The following is a 21,537-nucleotide window of genomic DNA, read 5'->3' as shown; positions in this document are numbered from 1 at the left end:
TGAAAAATCAATTAGACAAATTTTTTTTTATATTTATAAATTAATAAATTAATTAATTAACATATTAATTCAGTTGATCAGTATGGCATACTATTTAGTAAGGCAGCAAATCAATAAGATGTATGCCTTATATATAATTGTATTGTAAATTCCAAATCTTTGACAGAATTTTAGAAAAAATTCATGTCAAAACAGCCCTACCCTTAAATGTTTTATACTAAAGAATCTATTGCAATACATAAAGTATACTTCATAACTCAATCTGATATGAACATTTATTTAAGTCGTGCATGAAATTAAGATATATATTAAAAACTATAATCAAACTGAAGTATTGATATACTAGAATAATATAATTCTTATATAAATAATGTAAGTAATATGTTTACTGACTACCCTATAAAATATGGCTTCAATTATAAAACCCTAATCTACTTGACGTGCTAACAATGAAAATTTTCGTTGGAATAAAGTAAGACTTTTTCTTCAATTGGACTTCTCGTGGTGTATCCTCACAGTTTTATTAGGAAATGTAAAAGTAAAGCACTTTTCGTCTCCCTTAGTAGGAAGACTTCTTCAGACAAAGGAAAAAAATCATCAAACACAATTTAAAACCCAAAAAAAGGGGGGGGGGTGTTACAAAATTACAAACAGTTGCCAGGTAAATCTAGAACTCTTTCCTTGTTTAGGTGTATTGGACAACCAGTTTTAGTAACTGGTTACTCTACCAATGTCTAGTGTGCGCCATCGCAAATGAGGTCTGGGTAGCTGACGCTGGGCATTCTGGGATAAGGGGCAGCCTCGAGCCAGTAAATAGCTCTCGAGCTATAGAAGATGGCCGAGTCAGAGCCGAGGATCGGCTTCGAACCCAAACAGCAAGAAGGGAAGGCGAGATGAAGACAACTAAAATGGAACGTTATGGTAGGTACATGACTTCTTTTTGTATTGAATTTGATGGTCAGATAGATTTGTTTCAGGAAGGTCTAACATTTGTTCCTTACAAAAAGGCTTCCCTAGACCAAACTGTAATTGACTTTAAGCTTTTCACTAGAAAACTAAATTTTGAATTCTTTTTCAAGGGCCTGAACTGTAACATCAATGAACAGTCAAGACATAAAAAGCCCAGTACATTCAACCCCACCTTGCACCCTGTAGTGTTAACTTTTGAGAAGTTATGTAAGAAAGACATAAGGGAAGTGTGCAAAAAAGGGGGAAATAGTAGGGCTAACAACTTGAGTAACACAGAGACGTTACTTAGGGAAATATTTCAAAACCCAGCGATATGGGTTCTTGAAACCCGACAAAGGTGGGGGCTTGGTCATTATGAATCATGACACCTATACTAACAAAATGTTTAATCTCCTATTTGGGGAAGCCTATTGTGAAATTAGTCTAAATGAAAAAAAAATATCAGCTATAATAAAGTTGATATTATGCTGGAAGACTTACTGATGAACCAGCAGATTAACTTAGAAGAACACCATTGTCAGTGAAAAATCCCAATATACCGACAATATTTGGGATCCCCAAGATTCATAAATACCTTGTTGACCCCCCGCTTACACCAGTTGTTGATTCTCTTGCATCTAAGACTTTCCACATAGCTAAATTTACAGATGCCCAACTCAAGGACACTACTTGAATGCCCCTGGATACTTAAGGATTTGTGGGATTTTTTTGTCCAAAGTGAACAAAAAGATGTACACTGACAAGTTTTTTTTATAACAGTAGATATTAAGGACTTATTTTCAGTCATACCACATGAAATGGGTATAGACTGGTTCTATCGGTATCTCTGCCAGTATTCTACGCTTAGCCACAATAGCATCCTAACACAAAGAACACTGATGGAACATCATAACTTTTGAACAACAGTTATTCAAGCAAGTGAAGGGGTGGCAATGGGGGGCAGCATGTGCCCTCATTTTTGCCAAAATTGTACTGACATTCTGGGAGAGAGAGTATATATTCACTAGTTCTTATGCAAAAGACTGGACATTCTATGGGTGGTTCCTTGACGATATAATTGTTTGGAAGAAGGGTAAGAGAGAACTCGACAACTTCCCTGAATTTTTGAACAATAGCACTGACTACCTGGAATTTACCCACTCTATCACTGAAACCACCGTCCACTATTTGGACATTACTAGTATTAAAGAGCCAGCAAAGCAACAGTTTACCTCCACTATATACCGAAAACCCACTTTTCAAACAGTCTTACATTTCCCCAGCTGTCACCCCCTTCATCAAAAGAAGGCATTAGTAAAAGGTCAGGAGTTAGGATTAGCTAGGATGATTTCTGAACATGATGAGTTTTTATGCAGATTAATGTACTAAAAGACATGTTAGAAAGGACAAGAGGGTACCCTTTGAGCTATGTTGACAGTATACTACAGGAGGTAGTAAACAAAAGGTTAAATGGGTATTTTCTACCCCTACTTGGCACAGGGGGAGGAATTAAGAATAAAGTAAGACTAGAAAGTTGTAGTACTTTTAAAAGGTCAGCTATATTCAATTTCAACCAGCAATTTTACAGCATTAAAAACATTATTCAGCACAACTGGAACATCTTTAGTACTGATCAAGAACAGTTACAACTAAGTAGGACCAGGCCCTAACATAGTGTACAAGAGAGACTGCAGCATAAAAAATATGCTGGAAAGACAGAAATACCATCCAGGTAGAGATATAGGGATGGTTAAATGTGGTTACTGTTTTCAGTGCCCATACATTCTGGAAGCCAAAGACATTATGATACCTAATTACCGTAGACACACTATGAGGGAAAATGTCCTACAAACAGCAAAGGTGTGGTTTATTTAGCCCTATGCGCCAAATGTCCGAGGTTCTACATTGGCAAAACTATAAATGCACTAATGAGTAGAATATATCAACATTTTATGATATAAATAAAGATGGTAAAAATGCAGTAGCAAGACACATTATTGCCAATGAAGGACACTGATTCAAATTTGTTATAATAGAACAGGTAACTTTGGGAGAAAGAGGGGACCCCTTAATGACTTCTTGGAATTGTCAGAACTAAAATGGCAGATAAGGGCAAATGCATCAGAGGGTCCCGGAATTAATAGTGCAGTGTCCATTAGTTCTGTTTTAAGACTTAAGGCACAATTCTTTCTATAATAGGAAAATATAGGATTGTTGCTTTTTAAGAACACATTGCAAACACTGTTGAGGAATGTTGCGCATGTTACTTATGGATTATGCATTGTAATTTTTAACATACCTGAACAACTGTTTTAAGATTTTTATTCTGTTATTTTAACATAGTTTTGGGGATGGTTGCTTTAAGAAACTGTTTTATTAATTTATCAATTGTATTTTACTAACTGTAAGGTGCAATTGTTTTGTCATATATATATAAGGGATGTTGGGTAAATGTAGCTTCATTCTGATGGTTTCCATTAGAGAGATGAAAGCGCTCATAATAAATTTCTTGTGTGGATCTGTACCTTGGTTTCTTCATTTTGTGGACTTATCTCTACGGACAGGGCATCTAAATTACTCCCTACTACTACTGTCCTACTTGCAGATAGGGTCAGCAAGGCTATGGAGAGATGGGGAAAAAGATTTATACCTCTTTTATCCTAGCATTTAGGGCTACAAATTACCAGTCTCACATGGTCAAGTACTCACTAGCCCTTCTGGACAAAGCCTCCAAAGAGATTACTGACATGCCTGACTGTGCTGCAAAAGCATCCTGTCTTCCTTACTCGTCCTTGTCACTCAAGTGAACAAGCACTCACTTAGGTGTGCTTACGATGCAGCCCGAAGTCTCAGCCAGGTCAGCTACATCAGCATCCATATTCAGAAGGTATTCCTGGCTGCGTCTGCAGCCTCTCCTTGATGACTTCAGAGCCAAGCTCCTGGCTCCTCCCTTGGAACATTCGGCCCTCTCTGGTGTGAAGGTGTCTGATCTTTTCAAGTCTCTCCAGCAAAAAGGAAGAGAGCTTCAAGACCTCAAACACCTTGTCTCACCAATCCCAGCCAAGGACTTCTCAGGCCTCCTGCCAGAGGCCTCCATTTCCAGACAGGGCAGGCAGTGTCTTACTGCCTGCCACCCTTCCTCCCACCTCCTCCTGTCAGCACCCCCTTATCCAGCCATCTCTCTCTCCTGGCCTGGTCCCTAATAACAGACAAATGGGTCTTGTCCTTCCTGAAGGAAGGATACTTTGACTTGGTTTTCTCCACTTCCAAGACTACCTATACCAGCTTCTCCCACATCCACTTGCCCCTCCTACTAGAGGTCTTAAACAGCCTGTTTCTACAAGGCACCATAGTCAGTCTCCCCCCGCACAAGGAAAAGGTTTCTACTCAAGAATCTTTCTGGAGCCCAGAAAGGAAGGACCATGGAGGCCCATCCTAGATCTCTCCCGCATCAGCCTCTTCTTAAAGGTTCCTTCCTTCATGATGCTCACCTTACCCATTATGTTTCCCCCTCATTCTCCCTCAGGCCTTCATAGTAACCCTAGACATAAAGGAGGCCTATCTCCACATCCCCATAAAGCCTTCCTCCAGGAAGTACCTCGGATTCATTGCAGGCTCCTGTCACTTTCAGTTCTGTGCATTGCCTTTTGGGCTCTCCACTTCCCAAGAGTTTTTCACAAAGTGCCTCGCCCCAGTCATTGCCTACTGCAGGACAAGGGGAATACAAATATTCCCATACCTAGATGACCTACTCATTCAAGCAGTGGACAGACAGACTCTCCTGGTTCACACCAAGGATCTCCTGCACCTGCTGCAGTCTCTAGGATTTCTAATAAAGTACCCAAAGTCCCAACTCCATCCTACATAGGACATTGTCTTCCTGGGATGCAGAATCAGGACAGACATCAGCATGGCCTCCCTCCCAGAGGAAAAAGTGTCCCTCTCCCACCACTTCCAAGCTGCCCTCCATTTAACAGCCCTGACTGCGAGGGAATTCCTAAGACTCCTGGGGTACATGGCAGCTACTGTCCCCATGTTGCCCCTAGCGAGGTTACACATGAGAAAGTTCCAGTGATACCTTTGCTCGGTGTGGACCCAGCAGTCTCATCCTCTAGAGTTCAGGGTGCCACTCCTCTCTCGTCTTCACCAAGAATTAAAATTATGGCTGGCCCAACTTGCCCAAAATCTGGGCATGCCCCTGCAAATGCCCTCCCCTTGCCATATCATGCCCACAGATGCCTCAGACCTGGGCTGGGGGGCAACTCTGGGCCTAAGGACAGTGCAAGGTTTGTGAACAGACAGACGCAAACAGATGCACATCAACAGAGAAATGACAGCAATACTCCTACCCGTGCAGGCCTTCCTACCTTACCTCCAGCAAGGCCTCCTAAAAATAGTCACAGACAATACCACAGTAACCTGGTACTTAAGCAAAAAGGGACAAAGTCTTACCTCCTATGCAGACTAGCTCTGCAGGTATGTGATCTGGCTACCTCTCAGGGAATCTCCCTCAAGGCAGCCTACATTCCCTCCCAGCACAACTCTCAGGCAGATTCCGTAAGAAGAACCACCTCAGACAGCCACGAATGGATGCTGTCAAGAGAGGTGTTCCTAGATCTGGACTACAAGTGGGGTTTCTCAGATAGACCAGTTAGCCTCCTCCATAAACCGGCAACCCCAGAGCTACTGCTCCAGACCCGAAGGCAGTGCAAGCAGACGCCTTCCCCTTCCCTTTGATAAAATTCAGCAGGATTCACCAAAAATCTTTTTGGTGACTCCCTATTGGCCAAGGCAGCACTGGTTCCCTCTACTTCTCCAACTGTCCAAGGGCAATCACTACAAGTTACCACCCTCAGTGGACCTACTCACATAGCACAAGGGGGCACAGATACCCCCATAGTGGCAGTCTCTGCACCTCTCCCTGTGGTGGATAGGATTCTGATTCCCTTCAGACACCTGTACAGTGAAGATGTGCTTTCAGTCCTGCAGGAGGCCAGGAAACAAAACACAAGAAAATCTTATCTTTCCAAGTGGAAAAGGTTTTCCTTCTGGTGTCACAAAAGACAGATGGAGCGACGTGCCTCTGATTCTGTCCTACCTGTGTGAACTCCTAAAGACAGGTTTGTCTTACTCCTCTTTAAAAGCACACCGGTCTGCCATCTCTGCCTGCCTATGGAACCTCCACTGGCATCCAGATTACCAGCCAAACTCTTCCTGAAGGGGGGGGGGGGTCTGCACCTAAGACCTCCCAGGAAACCATCCCCTCCTCCCTGGGATCTTGATTATGTGCTAGAAAAACTCACATTGCCACCTTTTGGACCGGCTGACAAGGCCGCCCTAAAGTTTTGTACATGGAAAACAGTCCTGCTAGTGGCTATGACATCAACCAGGAGGGTCTCAGAGCTTCAAGCCCTCATGGCCACTCTGCCTTTCCTGGTTTTCTATTTGGACAGGGTCACCCTGAGAATAAACCCGTCCTTCACCCCCAAGGTGGTCAGTGACCTTTCCTTAAATCAGGCTATCCACCTGCCTAACTTTTTCCCTAACCCGCAGGACGATAGTGAGAGAGTCCTACATTCCCTGGATGTCCACAGACAACTCAGATTCCGTTTGCATAAAACTAAACCTTTCTGCAAATCAGACCAACTGTTTGTCTCCTTCCACCCCAGGGTTCTGGGGAAAGCAGTGGGAAAACTGACCATTTCTACCTAGATAGCCAAGGCTATCTCCTTTTGCTACAACCACCATGGGAAGACTCTCTCTCTCTCTACAAGAGCGGTGGCCTCTTCTGGGGCCTTTTCAAAGGTCTGCATATTTAACTCCATTCTGGAGGCAGCCACCTAATCTTCGGAGCATGCTTTCACCCGGCATTACAAACTGGACATAATCTCCAGAGCCAGGTCAGGATTTGCCAGGGCTGTCCTGCATGGTTTCTTAGAGTCCTCTACCAGATCATCCCACAACCTTTAGTTAGCTTTTGTACTCGCCCACTAGTAGAATAATTCAACATTGGAATAGAGGGACATAGGAAAATTGTGTAAGAACTTATCATAATCGTAGATGTCCTCTTTTATGTTGCAGTATTCCTTCCCTCCCACTGTCCCCCTTCTTAACCTTGCTCTTGCTCTGCCCGGCTCGGGGACAGGCTATGTCCCTCAGAACTGGCTGAATCTGGGGGCTTTAATTGGTTCTGAGGACTGGTGCATGCAGATGTCACCTCTATGGCCCACGTACCTGCCTCTCTGTCAGAAGTCCGACCCACCAAGGGGGGACTGAAAAAGCTTTGGATACCTAGCTGGACAAGCTGATCGGAAGAAGGGTAAACCCACTAGTAGAATACTGCAACATGGAAGAGAAAGACATCTATGGTTATGGTAAGTTCTTGCACAGCTTTCCTTTCTTCAAACATAATGCATTTAGGTAGTAACAGCTCCCTTGATTTAAAGGGAGGAGGCTACAACACTTGAGTATCTATTGATCATATCTCATTGATTACTTTTAAATGTGCAGTATTTTAAGCTGCTTTATCAAACGTGAAGTTTTTCTGAAGAAGAAAATGTGTTTTCACAGGCTAATGAAGTCTGTATAGTAAAGAAAATATCTATATTGGATTTTATTTTGTTTATTTTATTTATGATTTTACTTTTAAATAGTTTTTTTTTTTGACTTAAGTAGTTGTATTTATTAAAATATTAAATTAGTCTGAAAGCTTCCTTAGATGCTGGAGGTGTCTGACTATATAAATATTAATTCCTGAGAATAATTAAGACATTTGGTATATTACATTTTCCTTAACAACTTCTGTGAACTTTTACCAAAACCTGTACCCTGGCTGGTATACCTTTCTTCGTTTTTTTTTTTTTTTTAGGGAAAAACTATTGTGGAAGACAAAATAACATTGATGCTAATTTACTTTGCAGCTTCTAAAGCAATTTATTTTGAAGTAAAACAATCTGCACTCACACAACTAATAGCATAACCTTCTGCTTCAGAAACCGTGGTAAAACCTCTACCAGCCTACAAGTATTTCTTTGGTTTCAATCAGGAGTCCTTTATTTATGAATTATTCTTATCTAAACTTCAGTTTTATAATTGAACAATTTTGCTTCGTTTTTCTAGAAATATTTTAATACCATGTTAATAAATGAAATTTTTTATACTCTGGTCTTATTTAATTTCTCAGTATTAAGAAAAGCTGTATATATCAATCAGGTATACGGTTATGTAAAATACTGACAATTTGGTAGATGTAGAGGAACACCAGTATGGGACTTGGTGAAAAAGAAACTGAATGTCAAATTGAGGCTATCCCTTTTCCTAATTTTGCCTTTCTTTTCCATGCTGTTTCTTATGAAAAGAAGTCTGATTAAGCTCATTACTTTTTGTAGATGTTACTGTCTGTTAATCATTGCATGCTGTCTTTCTTTTTTTAGGTGGAAATGGGGCCATTTAAGCACACAGTTGATGATGGTTTAGACATCAGAAAGGCAGCTTTTGAATGCATGTACACACTGTTAGACAGCTGTCTTGATCGACTTGATATTTTTGAATTTCTTAACCATGTTGAAGATGGGTTGAAGGACCATTATGACATAAAGGTAATATGTTTTTCTGTTTTTTTTTCCAGTTTTTGGAAGGAAATATCTTTGTTTTTACATCTGATAATGCAATTCGCCCTCTTATTCAAGTTTCAAGAGTGGAAATTTTGAAGCTGTTTGTATGAGTGAATTGGGAGGAGGGAGGTAATTGTGCCTGTGTCAAAAGGGAAAAGACTACATGAACACTTTATTTTATATACCTGCTGTGTACATTTGCATCAGACGCAACATTAACAACTTGAGTACTACAGTCTTTTCCGTATTGTTCCCAAACAAATGCTATCTTTGTAACCTTTGTTTTTGTGTGTACTCACATTGGATGCAACAGTTTTGTAACCAGTTTAAATACTACACACACTATTTTTCTGGATATTTCTTATTAATGCTGTTTTTTCACCATTTTGTGTGCTTTTGTGGAGCTTTTCTCTCCAGGCCTCTGCTGAAAAAGGGCTCTAGCTCAGTCAGGTGTTCTCAGTCAACAGATGCCAAATAAATGAATAGGGGAGAAGTCCCAGTAATAAGCAACCATGGAAACTTAGTGCCATGTTTTTAGCATATTGTATCTTGAATTTCCATGACGCACAATTTTGGGATTCAGATATGTACGTCATATGCATTTATTTGGCATTTCTTGTAAGAGCACTTTTGTCATTGTAGCACTTAGTAAAGCAGCTGTTCTGCTTTTAATAAAGTTGTTTGAGTTTTCATGTTGTGATTTCTTTATTTTACACTTTGAATGGCAAACCCCACCCCCCATGTGAAAATGAATAGATGTCCTTCTATTCTCTAGTTGCAGTATTCTCACTTGTGGGATCCTCCGCCTGAGGCGACCCGAACGTCTGGCTCCTATACCAAAGCTTAAGCCTGGTTGCTGTCAGGTGAGTGGGACGTCACACACAGGGCCGTAAACCGTGGGCCATAAATGTGACATCTGCATGTACAGACCTCAGAACTTCTCTGCCGCAGTCGAACGCCAGCTTGCTCGCTTCGTTCCATGCTACAGAAGATGTCTTCAGATAAGGACCCTGTTGGGGATGTTTTCTTCTGCTTGCTTAGGCTTTGGTTGCTGTTGCTCCTTTTTATAGCCGATGCCATAGAGAAAAGGGTAAGTGTCAGTGCGGTCATCAGATTCCACACACAGATTTGCATGAGCTTTGTCTGTTTTGCTTAGGCCAATCCCACGACTATACTACCTGTAGCATTTGTCAGTCCTTTGTACCAAAGACCCTACTCAGTTTGGTAACCCTGAAATTATTTGTGGAAAAGCAACGACTCAAGAATTTAGCCCTAGTCATGGAACCCAAATCAGCCATCGAGGTGGTGCCCCCTAAAAAGAAGGCCAAGGTTTCAAGGCCTACAGCTGCTGCCCCTCTGACTTTGGATGTCCCACCAGCTACCAGTCTAGGGGCTGAGGGACGTCCCGATGAACTGGCAACTTTGGCAGGTACATTGAAGGAAGCTGCCCTCGAATCTCCATTAGGCACGTCCACGAAGGTTACTGCAATGTCTGCTCCAGCTGATATCGAGAGGGAACTGGGCATCACCAGACAGCTGCTTATGGTGTCAAAACTAGGCTCTCCTCCCTCAGGCCTGATGCCTGATCGCAGGCCCTCTCCCTCACAAACACCTGTAAGACTACTCCCTTAAGGTGGAGAAACAAAACTAAACATTTATCTTCCATTACTGAAGAACAGCTGGCAAGCTCTTTCCCAGCCCTTGGCTCAGACATTTATGACCCTCAGACCCACAGTTTTACTTGCTCCAGTCTTGCCTACCCTCAGCCTTAGGCCAGCTTCAGTTACCTCCATTCCCCCTGCTCAGATTCGGGAGGAAGAGTCCTGTACCTCCACCTCTGATGAATCTCTTACTTACACCTCCCAACTAGCTTCTTCCCTGGAGTGCTGCTCCCCTGATGAGGTCTCCTTGGAAGGAGACTGCCCACCTGAAGATATTACCTTTGGGGAAACTGTCTCCAAATGAGGGAATACTTCAAGTGGGATGCCATTCAGATGACTGAGGTGCAAGAGATATTTTGAACTTCTAGAGATGGAGTCACCCTCTCCTTCTGCTATTCCCCCCAGTGATTCCAGCTTATCTGGATGCATTTGCTTCCAGCCTCTAAGATCCCTGAATCCCAGCCTTCAGCACCTAAAAGACCTGATAAGTTGTATAAAGCCCCCGATGACCACAAGTACCTCATTAAGCCACCTATGGCATACCCAGCTGTGATTGCAGTGGCTCCAGATAACCCATCCAGGCAAATCCCTTCCTCATCATTTTTGCCATCTGACAAGTACAGTAAAGTCATGGACAAACTGGAGAAAAGATTTATACTTGTTCCACCCTGGCCTTTAGGGTCATTAACTATCAACCCACATGGTTAAATATGCCTTAGACGTGGTCTCCCAGGCAACTTCTTTGCTTTCTTCTTTGCCTGATTCACCTACCATACCTCAGTTTGCATCTAAACTTTCCTTAGCACAAGTTGCCATTTTATAAAATGCAGCTATGATGCTGCTGAGGCTTCAGCCTCTGTACTGCGCAGATATTCCTGGCTCAGATTACAACCACTCCCTGATGATTTTAAAAACAAAATCTCTGATGCACTCATAGACAACAAATTCCTGTTTGCCAAACAGTCCTCAGAACTATTCAAAAGCCTCTAGGAAAAAAGGAACTCCAGGACTTGAAACATGTTTGATCTCACCAGTTCCAAAGTTCCACAGCAGCTACCCTGCTAAAAACTCATTTGTCCAAGGGATCCTGCCCCTTCCTTTTCCTCTTCCTCAAAACACAGGAAAGGGTCTAGAAAAACATAATCTTCCAGGCCTGCTTCCTCTCAACCCACCCCCAGGCAGCCCTTTCCAGATAGAACCAACAATGCGTGACTCCCTAAACCACCTTTCCCTCTCCACCCGCCTCTCTCACTGTCCACCCATTTGGCAAGATATTACTTCATATTGCTGGGTCCTATCAATAGTTGATAAAGGCTACTTTATGACCTGGCAGGAAAAACCCTTACCACAAGGCATACCATTTCCTCCCAATAAACAGCTCCACCTAATACCCCAAACCATCCAAGATGATCTTTCACAAGGGAGCATGGAAAGGGTTCTCTCAGGCCAGGAAGGGCGTTGATTCTGCTCCAGACTTTTCCTGGTACCAAAAAAGGATGGCCCTTGGAGGCCCATTCTGGACCTGTTCCTGTGAAACACCTTCCTGCAGGTTCCCTCCTTCTGTATGCTATCCCTTCAAATCCTTCTTCCACTACTGTCACCCAATACCTTCATGGCCACTTTGAACCTGAAGGAGGCATACTTCCATATCCCCATACATCCAGACTACAGGAGGTTTGCTGTGCCATCCTCACACTTTCAGTTTATTGCCTTGCCCTTTGGTTTATCTACTGCACCAAGGGTCTTCACATTGTGTCTAGCCCCAGCAGTAGCCTACTGCTGAATGAAAGGTATTCAAATCAACCCTTACCTGGATGACCTCCTTATTCTAGTAGAAGAGGGAGTCACCCTCAGGACTTGAAATTCACTGTGTCCCTTCTCCAGAGTCTGGGATTTACTCTCAATCTGTTAAAATCCTCCCTCACTCCAGCCCAAGACCAAACATTTCTGAGCTGCAGAATACGGACAGACCTGATGAAGGCCTTCCTTCCTCAAGACAGTCTCCTCCCTAAGCAGTGTCTTCCAGGAGCTACTACTTGTCAACTACATCTCTGCCAGGCAATTCCTCCATCTTCTAGGCCTCATGGCAGCTACTCTTCCCATGTTGCCACTGCCCAGGCTTCATACGAGGAAGTTTCAGTGGTACTTGAAAAGTGTCTGGCCCCAACACAATCACCCCTTAGAATTCCTGGTGCCCTTTCTACCCTGCCTAAAAACAGAGTTGAGGTGGTGGATCCATCAAATATACCAAAATCCAGGCCTTCCTGTGCAGCCCACCAAACCAGTGCAATCTATGGACACAGATGCCTCAGATCTACGTTGAGGGGCCACTATGAACGGTCTCAAGGTACAGGCTCAGTGGGAGCCCTCCCTCCGGAGGAAGCATGTCAGTGTGAGAGAAATTACTGCTCACCTTCTAGCTCTAAAGACCTTCCTTCCTCTAATGCAGGTAGGCCCGCTACAAATCTTTGCAGACAACACAACTGTGATGTGGTACATCAACAGATAGGGGGGGACCAGATCCTATTTACTGTGCAGTCTTGCAGCACAGGCATGGGAGTTGGCCTCCCAGCACAATGTCACACTGCAGGTGGTCTACATTCCATCTCAGGACAACCATCAGGCAGATGCCGTCAACATCACGAGTGGATGTTATACAGAGATGTGTTCTAAGACATTGTCCACCGATGGGGCACCCCACAAGTAGATCTGCTTGCCTCCCCCTCAGAATAGACAACTTCAGCTTTTCTGCTTCAGAACTCCCTCCCCACTAGCTTGAAAGTGGAAGCTTTTTTTGATTTCTTCGAAGGGGCTGTTCCCTTGTGCCCCCCCCCCCATTCCCACTCATTCAGCGGGTTCTGCTAAAAATCCGTAAGGACAAGCCAAAAATTTTGCTGGTGACCCCCTATTAGCCAAGGCAGCATTGTTTCCCCCTCCTACTATCTCCTGCCAAGGGCTGCCTCACAAGGTGGACCTTCTCGCACAACAGAAGGGATCTCTCATTCATCCCCACCTGAAAACCCTCAGCCTAGCCCTGTTGGTGATGAACTCCTGATCCCTTTCAGACACCTTTATTCAGAGGACGTGCTATCTATTCTGCAGGAGGCCAGGAAACCTACCACCAGGAGATCCTATGTTTCAAAATGGAAACTGTTCTCCAGTTGGTTCCTCTAGTCCTAGCCTATATGTGAGCTTCTAAAATCAGAACTTTCATACTCTTCAGTGAAAGTCCATTTATCTTCCATTTCAGCCCGCTTACCTGTGGATCCACCCGTACTTTCTAGGTTGGAAGTCCAACTATTCCTGAAGGGGGTCCTCCATATCAGACCACCTAGAACACCAGTTGTGAGAATAACGATGGATTTCAGTGGATTTTTTTTCTGAAAATATAAAATAAATATTCTGCATTTCAGTTTGTAGAGTGCACTTAGCAAAAACTTATAGCATGACATTCATTGTTAGGAGTCGGAAGTAAAATATTTTATCTTTTATAAACTATGCAGTTTGTGAAATTCTCTGTCTGCAAGCAGGTCAAGACGAACTCTTGTATGCAGCTGTGTCTCATCAACAGGACGTGCAAGAGCAAGGCTGAGGAGTTATCCTTCAGGAACAGAATGTTTGAAATATGGAAAACAAACTGTCAGCAGACCAGCATCAAAAGAAAGACTTACTGTTCTTGCAAATTCTCTAAATTGCTGATGCAGGCAGGAAAGACACTGTAAAGATTGGGACTTTTTCTTTGTATGAGAGACTTTGATTTTCCTATCCTTACAAATCTGATGCTGTAAGATGAAGTACGGCTTTCTTATTTGTGTACATCTTTCATTGTTAAACTAGATGTTTACTTCGTATGCAGAGTAAATGAATGTCGTTAACAGCTGAACTGATCTCAGTGTTTTCATTAAGTAAAGGTACAAACTACCTGAATAGTGTGTAGTGCAACTTTAAATTTTACAGTGGCAAGACTAGACCAGTCAAAACAACCAGGGAGGTGACCTGCAGAGGTGCCTCTCACAGTGTGACATTCATGCACAGACTTTTTTGGAGTGGACACTTCTTTCCTAAAACTTTGTCCATTGACTGGAGGACAAACACTGCAGGGCAGTCCAGTAATTCTTCTTCAGACAGCTGGTGACATATGGAGAACAGTTCGTACTGTCAGACTTTGCTTCACCAGCATCTAGTGAAAGACAGCAGAGAATCCTCCCACAACTGATCTTCATGTCAAGACTGGCCACCTTGTCCTGAACATTTGTGGTAAATATTTTTTTCTGTTTTTCTTTTAACAATGAATGCAATTCATAAAAATGCCAAGAAGTGCACTAAGTATTTTACTGTTGCTGTATCTGAATCCTAAATAGATGTGTGGAATTATTTAAATACATAGTATAATCAGCATGTTAGCACCTGTAAGTCTTTACTTACGTAAGTCAGAAGTGTCACAGAATGTACAGAAATGTGTTATTTAAATGTTGCTTTTTGCATGCCTTGTCATAAACGTATTATACAAAACCTGGAACACAACCAGGATAAAGTAATGCTTGAAGCGCAGACAATGGTTCCTGTTTCTATATATCTTGTTGCAAAAGATTTATTGGAGGCTGATGTAGATGTCAAAGTTTGTAATTTACAGTCTGATTTGCAAGAGATTAAAGATTGGATTCTAAAAATAGCAACCGGCAACATCTTGACCACATGGGTCACTTTCAGATTTACTGTGATAAATAAAATGTGTCTGGTAAAATGCATGCTGACACTGCTAAATGTACAAACGATTTTCTCAGTTTTTGAAAGTGTCTCAGACTAAAATTAACACCTTTTCACACACTGTTATTAAACAAGGCAGTAAAGCTATTTGTATAATAAAAGAGTTAATAAATAAAATTGTCCGTTTGCAAAACAAATATGGCAAGCAACTGGCTGATGCGCAGAATGATGTAATTATGAGCTCAATTAGAGACACAGGAATCTGAGGCTGCTAGAGCAGCACATTTAGCTAATGTTACACACTCTCCCTAAGTGGGATGAACAGAAGGTGATTTTTAATAACATGGTTACATTTCAAGCTTGGGTTCTTAAAACTGTAGGCACTGTATACAGTGATACACTTGAGCGTTGCTTCTGAAAGTTTATTCCTCAGCGTTTCATGGCTTATATACAGCAAAAGTAACATAGAATCAGTGCACATTACAAAACAGATAAGAATAGAGATGAAGTTCATGGTAAACTGACAAAAAGATTTAATAAACTTCTAAGACATAGTCAGAGTGAGTTCAGAAAGTTCAGACAACATATGCAAACACTTTTTCAGAAGTGCATAAGAGCTTTAAAGTCAGCAGAACAGAATACTGACAAATACAATCTGATTAGTAAAGAGTTAAAGCAACAGCAGATTACGCTGATAAATAATTTACGATGTACTATTCTACCTTTCGATAGTGGTTGAGTACACAGCACAAAGTTTCATTCAGTTACAGCAAGGCACTTAAATAGTAATAAAACAGTTCTAGGGCATAGTAATCAAATGAGAGAGTTAAACACACTAAAGACATGACATCACAAGACTGACATGCATGTATTTTCTTTTCACCTAAAGTGCAGCAAAAGGCACACAACAGCAAATGTAAATCATGTAAATATATCTGTTTTAAGCCTGTGTTAGTTAAGCCAATATCTCTTTTTTGTTTCTTACAAAATTTTGTAAATGTATAATAGCGTAAAAATAGCAAAGACTCCAGCAAAATACATGTCATTAATAATCTGTTTGCAAGTAAATACTACACAGAGTACAGTCAGTACGTGGGCTATGTTATAATCAAATCCAAAAAGCAAATGTGTAAGACCGAAGTGTCACAGTCTAGGTAACAGCCAAATGGCAAGCATACATTCAATTATCACAGTATAAAGCAAATAAACAATACTGCAATAAAATGATGTATATTACAGGGCAATGGTATGCTTTCAGTTTTACACTAACTGTGTCTGAAACAAAAGAACAGCATTTAGCTAAAGTGATACAAACTAAGTTTGGACTGCAGGAAGAGTAAAAAATGTACTCTTTTAAGAGAAAATCCAGGGCAATATTATGCAAAATAAGAGCTTGGTATAATACTCTCCTAAGAGGCCTAACCACAGGCATTGGAGTTATTAATGCAGCTGACATTGAAATTCTATATCTAATCGTTTAAAAGTAGTGGGGTAAAATATCTCTCAGATTGTACTTTTGCAAGCTTCTTGGAGTAGACAGCTATGATGCTATGCAACTACATCAGTTGAAATTTGATGGTAATATGACAATTTATGTAAATTGGACAAAGTGCACTATGCACTCTTTGTATGTAAAAATAAAAAAAATAATGTACAAATTAAACTGATGTTACAAAACGAAAATGTTTGGCAAGCAAATGGATACCTGATATGGATTGGATTAAGCTATTTACTGAAGTAACGTTTTGTACTCCACAGTATTGTATAGGGCAATTCTCACATTATAATGTTACTGTTACCACTATTGTGTCAATTTACGGTATTACCCATGATATTTCCTCATACCAGAGGGGTATGAGTATTGGTTGCCACAATTTGAAGGTAATCATATGCCACCTTCTTTTCAAATGTTTATAGAAGTGGCTCCTCAGCATATTTGTCTGATTACAGATCAAGATGTAGGTCATACTATAAAATTACCTTTTGTAGGATGTTTCACATGTTGATTTCCTTAAATGGAATAATCAGAGCTGTGTGTTTACTGAAACCATAGAAGTAAATACTTCCAAGAATAGGAATTATGACTTAATACAGCATTCCAATATATCTGTATCCTTGGGTAATTAAAAAAAAACATAATGAACAATAACTAAGATTCTCCGAGAGTGTTTAGATAAAATAAAAGTATTCTGTATTATGAAGGATTAAGCGTCATTGCAAAAGATAAATTACTTAGTTTGGCTGAAAAGACCAAAAAAGATACTGCTCACAGTTGGTGGGATATCTTTACTGGTTGGTCAGAATCGGGGAAAAACTGTTAAGTTGGTTGATACATCCTGTATTAGTAGTGTTGGGCATTATAGTCCTTAATTATCTGGAATTGCTATCCAAGTTGCCATTTGCGGAAAACGTATAGAATCCAACAAATTATGATGGTTAACCTAGGTAAATTGGAAAAGGTTTCAATGTGTACAGGTGAAGTCGAAAACGGACAGTCATTTTCTGCTTTTTAATTGAAAAGAGGGGATTGTGAGAGTAACGATGGATTTCAGTGGATTTTATTCTGAAAATGTAAAGTAAATATTCGGCATTTGTTTGTAGAGTGCACGTGGCAAAAACGTATAACTTGGCATTCATTGTTATTAGGAGTCAGAAGTAAAATATTTTATCTTTTATAAACTATGCAGTTTGTGAAATTCTCTATCTACAAGCAGGTCAAGATGAACTCTTGTATGCAGCTGTGTCTCGTCAACAGGACGTGCAAGATAAGAGAAAAGCAGAGGAGTTGTCCTTCAGGAACAGAATGTTTGAAATATGGAAAACAAACTGTCGGCAGACCAGCATCAAAAGAAAGACTTATTCTTGCAAATTCTCTAATGTGCTGATGCAGGCAGGAAAGACACTATAAAGATTGGGACTTTTTCTTTTGTATAAGAGACTTTGATTTTCCTATCCTTACAAATCTGATGCTGTAAGCTGAACTATGGCTTTGTTATTTGTGTGCATCTTTCATTGTTAAACTAGATATCTACTTCGTAAGCAGAGTAAATGAATGTCATTAACAGCTGAACTGATCTTCGTGTTTTCATTGAGTAAAGGTACAGACTACCTGAATAGTGTAGTGCAACTTTAAATTTTACACCAATTCCCCCTCCTTGCGACTTGAACTGTCTCTGCCTGCTTTGAACAAGCAGCCTCTGCCTCTTTAAAGACGTGTACCTGGAAGACTGTTTTATTAGTAGCCACTTACTTCAGCTAGGAGGGTCTCTGATCTGCAGGCACTCATGGCCTTTCCACCCTACACTGTCTTCCACAAAGGCAGGGTAACCCTTCGTACCTGCCTGTCCTTCATGCCCAGAGTGGTCAATGAACTGTCCCTCAACCTGTCTATTCTCTTACCCACCTGTTTCTGTTCTCCTCAAAATGACAGTGAGAGAGTGCTCCGCTCCCTTGATGTACATAGGCAACTAAGATTTTATCTGGACAAGACCAAGAACATTAGAAGGTCCAATCAGCTCTTTGTATCTTTCCATTCCAGGGCCCTGGGGAAAGCTGTATCCAAATGGACTATATCTTCCTGGATTTGCAAAACTATTCACTTCCGTTACTCTTTCCATGGAAAAGACTTTACCCCACTCTGTAAAAGCACATTCTACCAGAGCAGTGGCCTCATCAGGGGCTTTCCTTAAAGGCCTGGAAACATCTACTATTCTAGAGGCAGCAACATGGTCCTCTGTACATACCTTCACTAAGCATTACAAGTTGGACAACATCTCCAGAGCCAGGACAGGATTTGCTAGCATCATCCCCATGGTTTCCTGGGGGCTGCTACCTCTTCCTCCACCCTTTCTTCTGCTTCAGCTATGGTACTCTCCCACGAGTGGGAATACTGCAACATGAGAATAGAAGGGTATAGATTAGTTCTGTAAAATCTTACCATACCCATAGATGTCCTTCTCTTCCATGTTGCAGTATTCCTTCCCTCTCTCCAACCCCCTTTATGGCCTTTGTCCTCTCTGAATGGCATCCTTTATGTTCTCCTTACACTGTTGTCTGACTGGGTAGTCATTTCTGAGGTCTCTGCGTGCACACATCACATTTATGGCCCACGGTTTTGGCCCTGCGCGTGATGTCCCATGCACCTGACAGCAACCAGGCTTAAGCTTTGACATAGGAGCCAGACGTTCGGGTTGCCTGAGGTGGAGGATATCCACAAGTGCGAACACTGCAACATGGAAGAGAAGGACATCTGCTGTTAGGGTAAGATTTTACACAACTAATCTTTCCCTTTTTTGAAGCCCTCCCTTCATTTACTACAAATTACTGGCTAAGGAAGTTACACATCACTTTCAATGAACAGTCAAGACCGGTTCTGGTTCATTTTAAGCACCTGCACAAATGAGTTTGTTAAATTAGTACAAAACTTGATCAGTATCAACAAAGCTTGCAAGAGAGCAGAGAGTAAAAGGAAGAGGAGCCATTGCTTTTCATCTGAGGAATAGAAATATTTTTATTTTACTTTATAGCTACATCATAAAGATTCTTCTTCACAATTGTTTAGTCACCTCATTAGTGCATACCTTTTTAATGAGGAAGTAAATAAAATAGAAGAATTTTTAAATTGGCTTGCAACAGATGATGAGCAAGGTGCTTCATTGTTGCAGTAATTTTGGGATTTCCTGGCTTTAGAAGCCTGACATTGGCCAGGATATCAGAGACCTGATGTTCGTGTTTCACTGTTGCATTCATTACTCTTGGGTTATCCTGCTGGCAGGCTACCTGCAGTCGGCCTGAATTCCAAAGTCTTGGTCCGGCGTCTGTTGCTGTCGCCTCTTCCCTGACATCAGTGCACCAGGGGTATAAAAGATGCAGCCAACGCCATTTTCTTCAGTCTTTCTTGCCGCACGGTGCCCGAAGCAGAAGCAGTTCGCAAGTGCCGGTTGGCAGACTCCTTTGATTTTTGTGTTCGAATTTCAGATCTGAAGTCTTCATTTAAAGCTACGTACCCCGTTGGGGAAACTTTTTTCTTTCTCCAGACCGATGTCAGAAAAAGTTAATTATATTTCTTGTGGGAAGCAAATACCTCATAAGAACTTCCATTCTTATTGTATTCCTTGCCTAGGCCCTGATCACAACGTAGCTAATTGCAGATTTTGTGCTAGATTTAATCAACGCACTCTTAAGCGTTGGTACGATTTTGCATTTCATTACTTTGGCCGAAGATTTAATTACAAAATGTCGGATAGCCATCCGACTACCGCAATTCACAAGAAATGCAAGGAAAAGGGCAGGCATCCGAGGTCCAAAACTGACAACGAGGCTTCTAAGCCAGTCACCGGTTCTCAGTGAGGCACTTTCGCAGCCCCTGACGCCCGCTACCTCAGAGCCGCAGGTCGCCTCTGACTCCCACGTGGAGCAGGCTAGGCCTCTGGAAACTCAAGGTACTGGACACTTGGAAAATATTCCCTCAGATGGGTCCGGAGCCGCTGAGCAGGCATCGGCTTCTGAGGGTGTTTTCAGGCCTACACAGTTATATATAAAACCAACTACAGCTCCAAAGGAAAAGACTAAAGCACCACTAAAGACAAAGAAACAAGTGCAGCAAGCCCATGGACAGGCCTCCATGCCTAAAAAACAGATGCTCAAAATGGCCGAAGACCTAATTCCTTTGATCAGGGGTTCCCATCCCCCTCCTGAGAAGAGGCCTAGGCAAGAGACAGAATATGAATCTTCAGATCAGGTTTCCATTTCCTCTGGCTCCTCTTCTGACCATGAATACTCTCTCCCTCCCTATGAGGATTCCGATGCTGAAGAATCTATCCCTTCAGCCTCTCCTCCTGAGGATTTTTCTTTTGGGGAAACCCTGCATACCATGAGGGAGCACTTCCACTGGGAGAGCCAAGACTACTCAGAATCTAAGTAAAGGCTGAGATTTTCTTTTACTACCTCAGCACAGGCCTCTTGCTATCCCTCCTGTTTTAGACATTGTAGATGATGTATTTTCAGAGTCCGGCCTGTCTCCTGACTCTTTACCCCCTGCACCTGTTAAGCCAGACAGATACTACAGGGTTCCAGATTCACATAAATTTCTTTATAAAAAACCCTGCTGCTGACCCAGAAACTATTTCTCAGGGTCCCAAAGGGGTCAAGGATTCCACTGCAAAAAATCCTATCCCCTCTGATAGGGATTCTAGGGCACTGGACAGTTGGGGAAAAAAGGTTTACACTTCTGCTACCTTGGCCGTGAGAGCTTTAAATTGTCAATTTCATATGCTTAAATATCAGCAATACTTATTGTCACTGCTTAAACAGAAAATGTTAACAAATTCTGATTGTGCAGAAAACAAAAAAATGCAGGATTTATTGCATGCAGCTGAACAAGTGGGAAAGTATACTTTGCAATGTGGTTTTGATTCTCTGGAGGCCTCTTGCAGGGCCGCTGTTACGGGTTCTGTCATTAGGCGACATGCTTGGTTAAAGGAACAGAATTTGCCTGATCATGTTAAAGCAAAATTATTAGATGCTCCGTTACAGCATGATACTTTGTTTGGTGTTGAAGCAGAAGAGGTGTTGAAGAAAATGGAGGACAAAGCGAAATCTATGCAGAC

The 21,537-nt window shown here is 41.7% G+C and overlaps 1 protein-coding gene across 1 annotated transcript in view; it reads left to right on the top strand.

The window, feature by feature from the left end:
* The window catches only part of CAND1 (cullin associated and neddylation dissociated 1), a 2,253,229-nt gene that overhangs the window by 1,920,411 nt on the left and 311,281 nt on the right, over window positions 1-21,537 (top strand). The window contains exon 13 of the mRNA XM_044088050.1: window positions 8,382-8,546. Within this exon, the coding sequence (XP_043943985.1) occupies window positions 8,382-8,546 (165 nt within the window). The remainder of the gene's footprint in view (window positions 1-8,381; window positions 8,547-21,537) is intronic.

Source organism: Protopterus annectens, chromosome 11.part0 (assembly GCF_019279795.1).
Source record: "Protopterus annectens isolate FY-2018-M chromosome 11.part0, PAN1.0, whole genome shotgun sequence".
Classification (NCBI taxonomy): domain Eukaryota; kingdom Metazoa; phylum Chordata; order Ceratodontiformes; family Protopteridae; genus Protopterus; species Protopterus annectens.
This window is presented reverse-complemented; position numbering and strand designations above follow the sequence as displayed.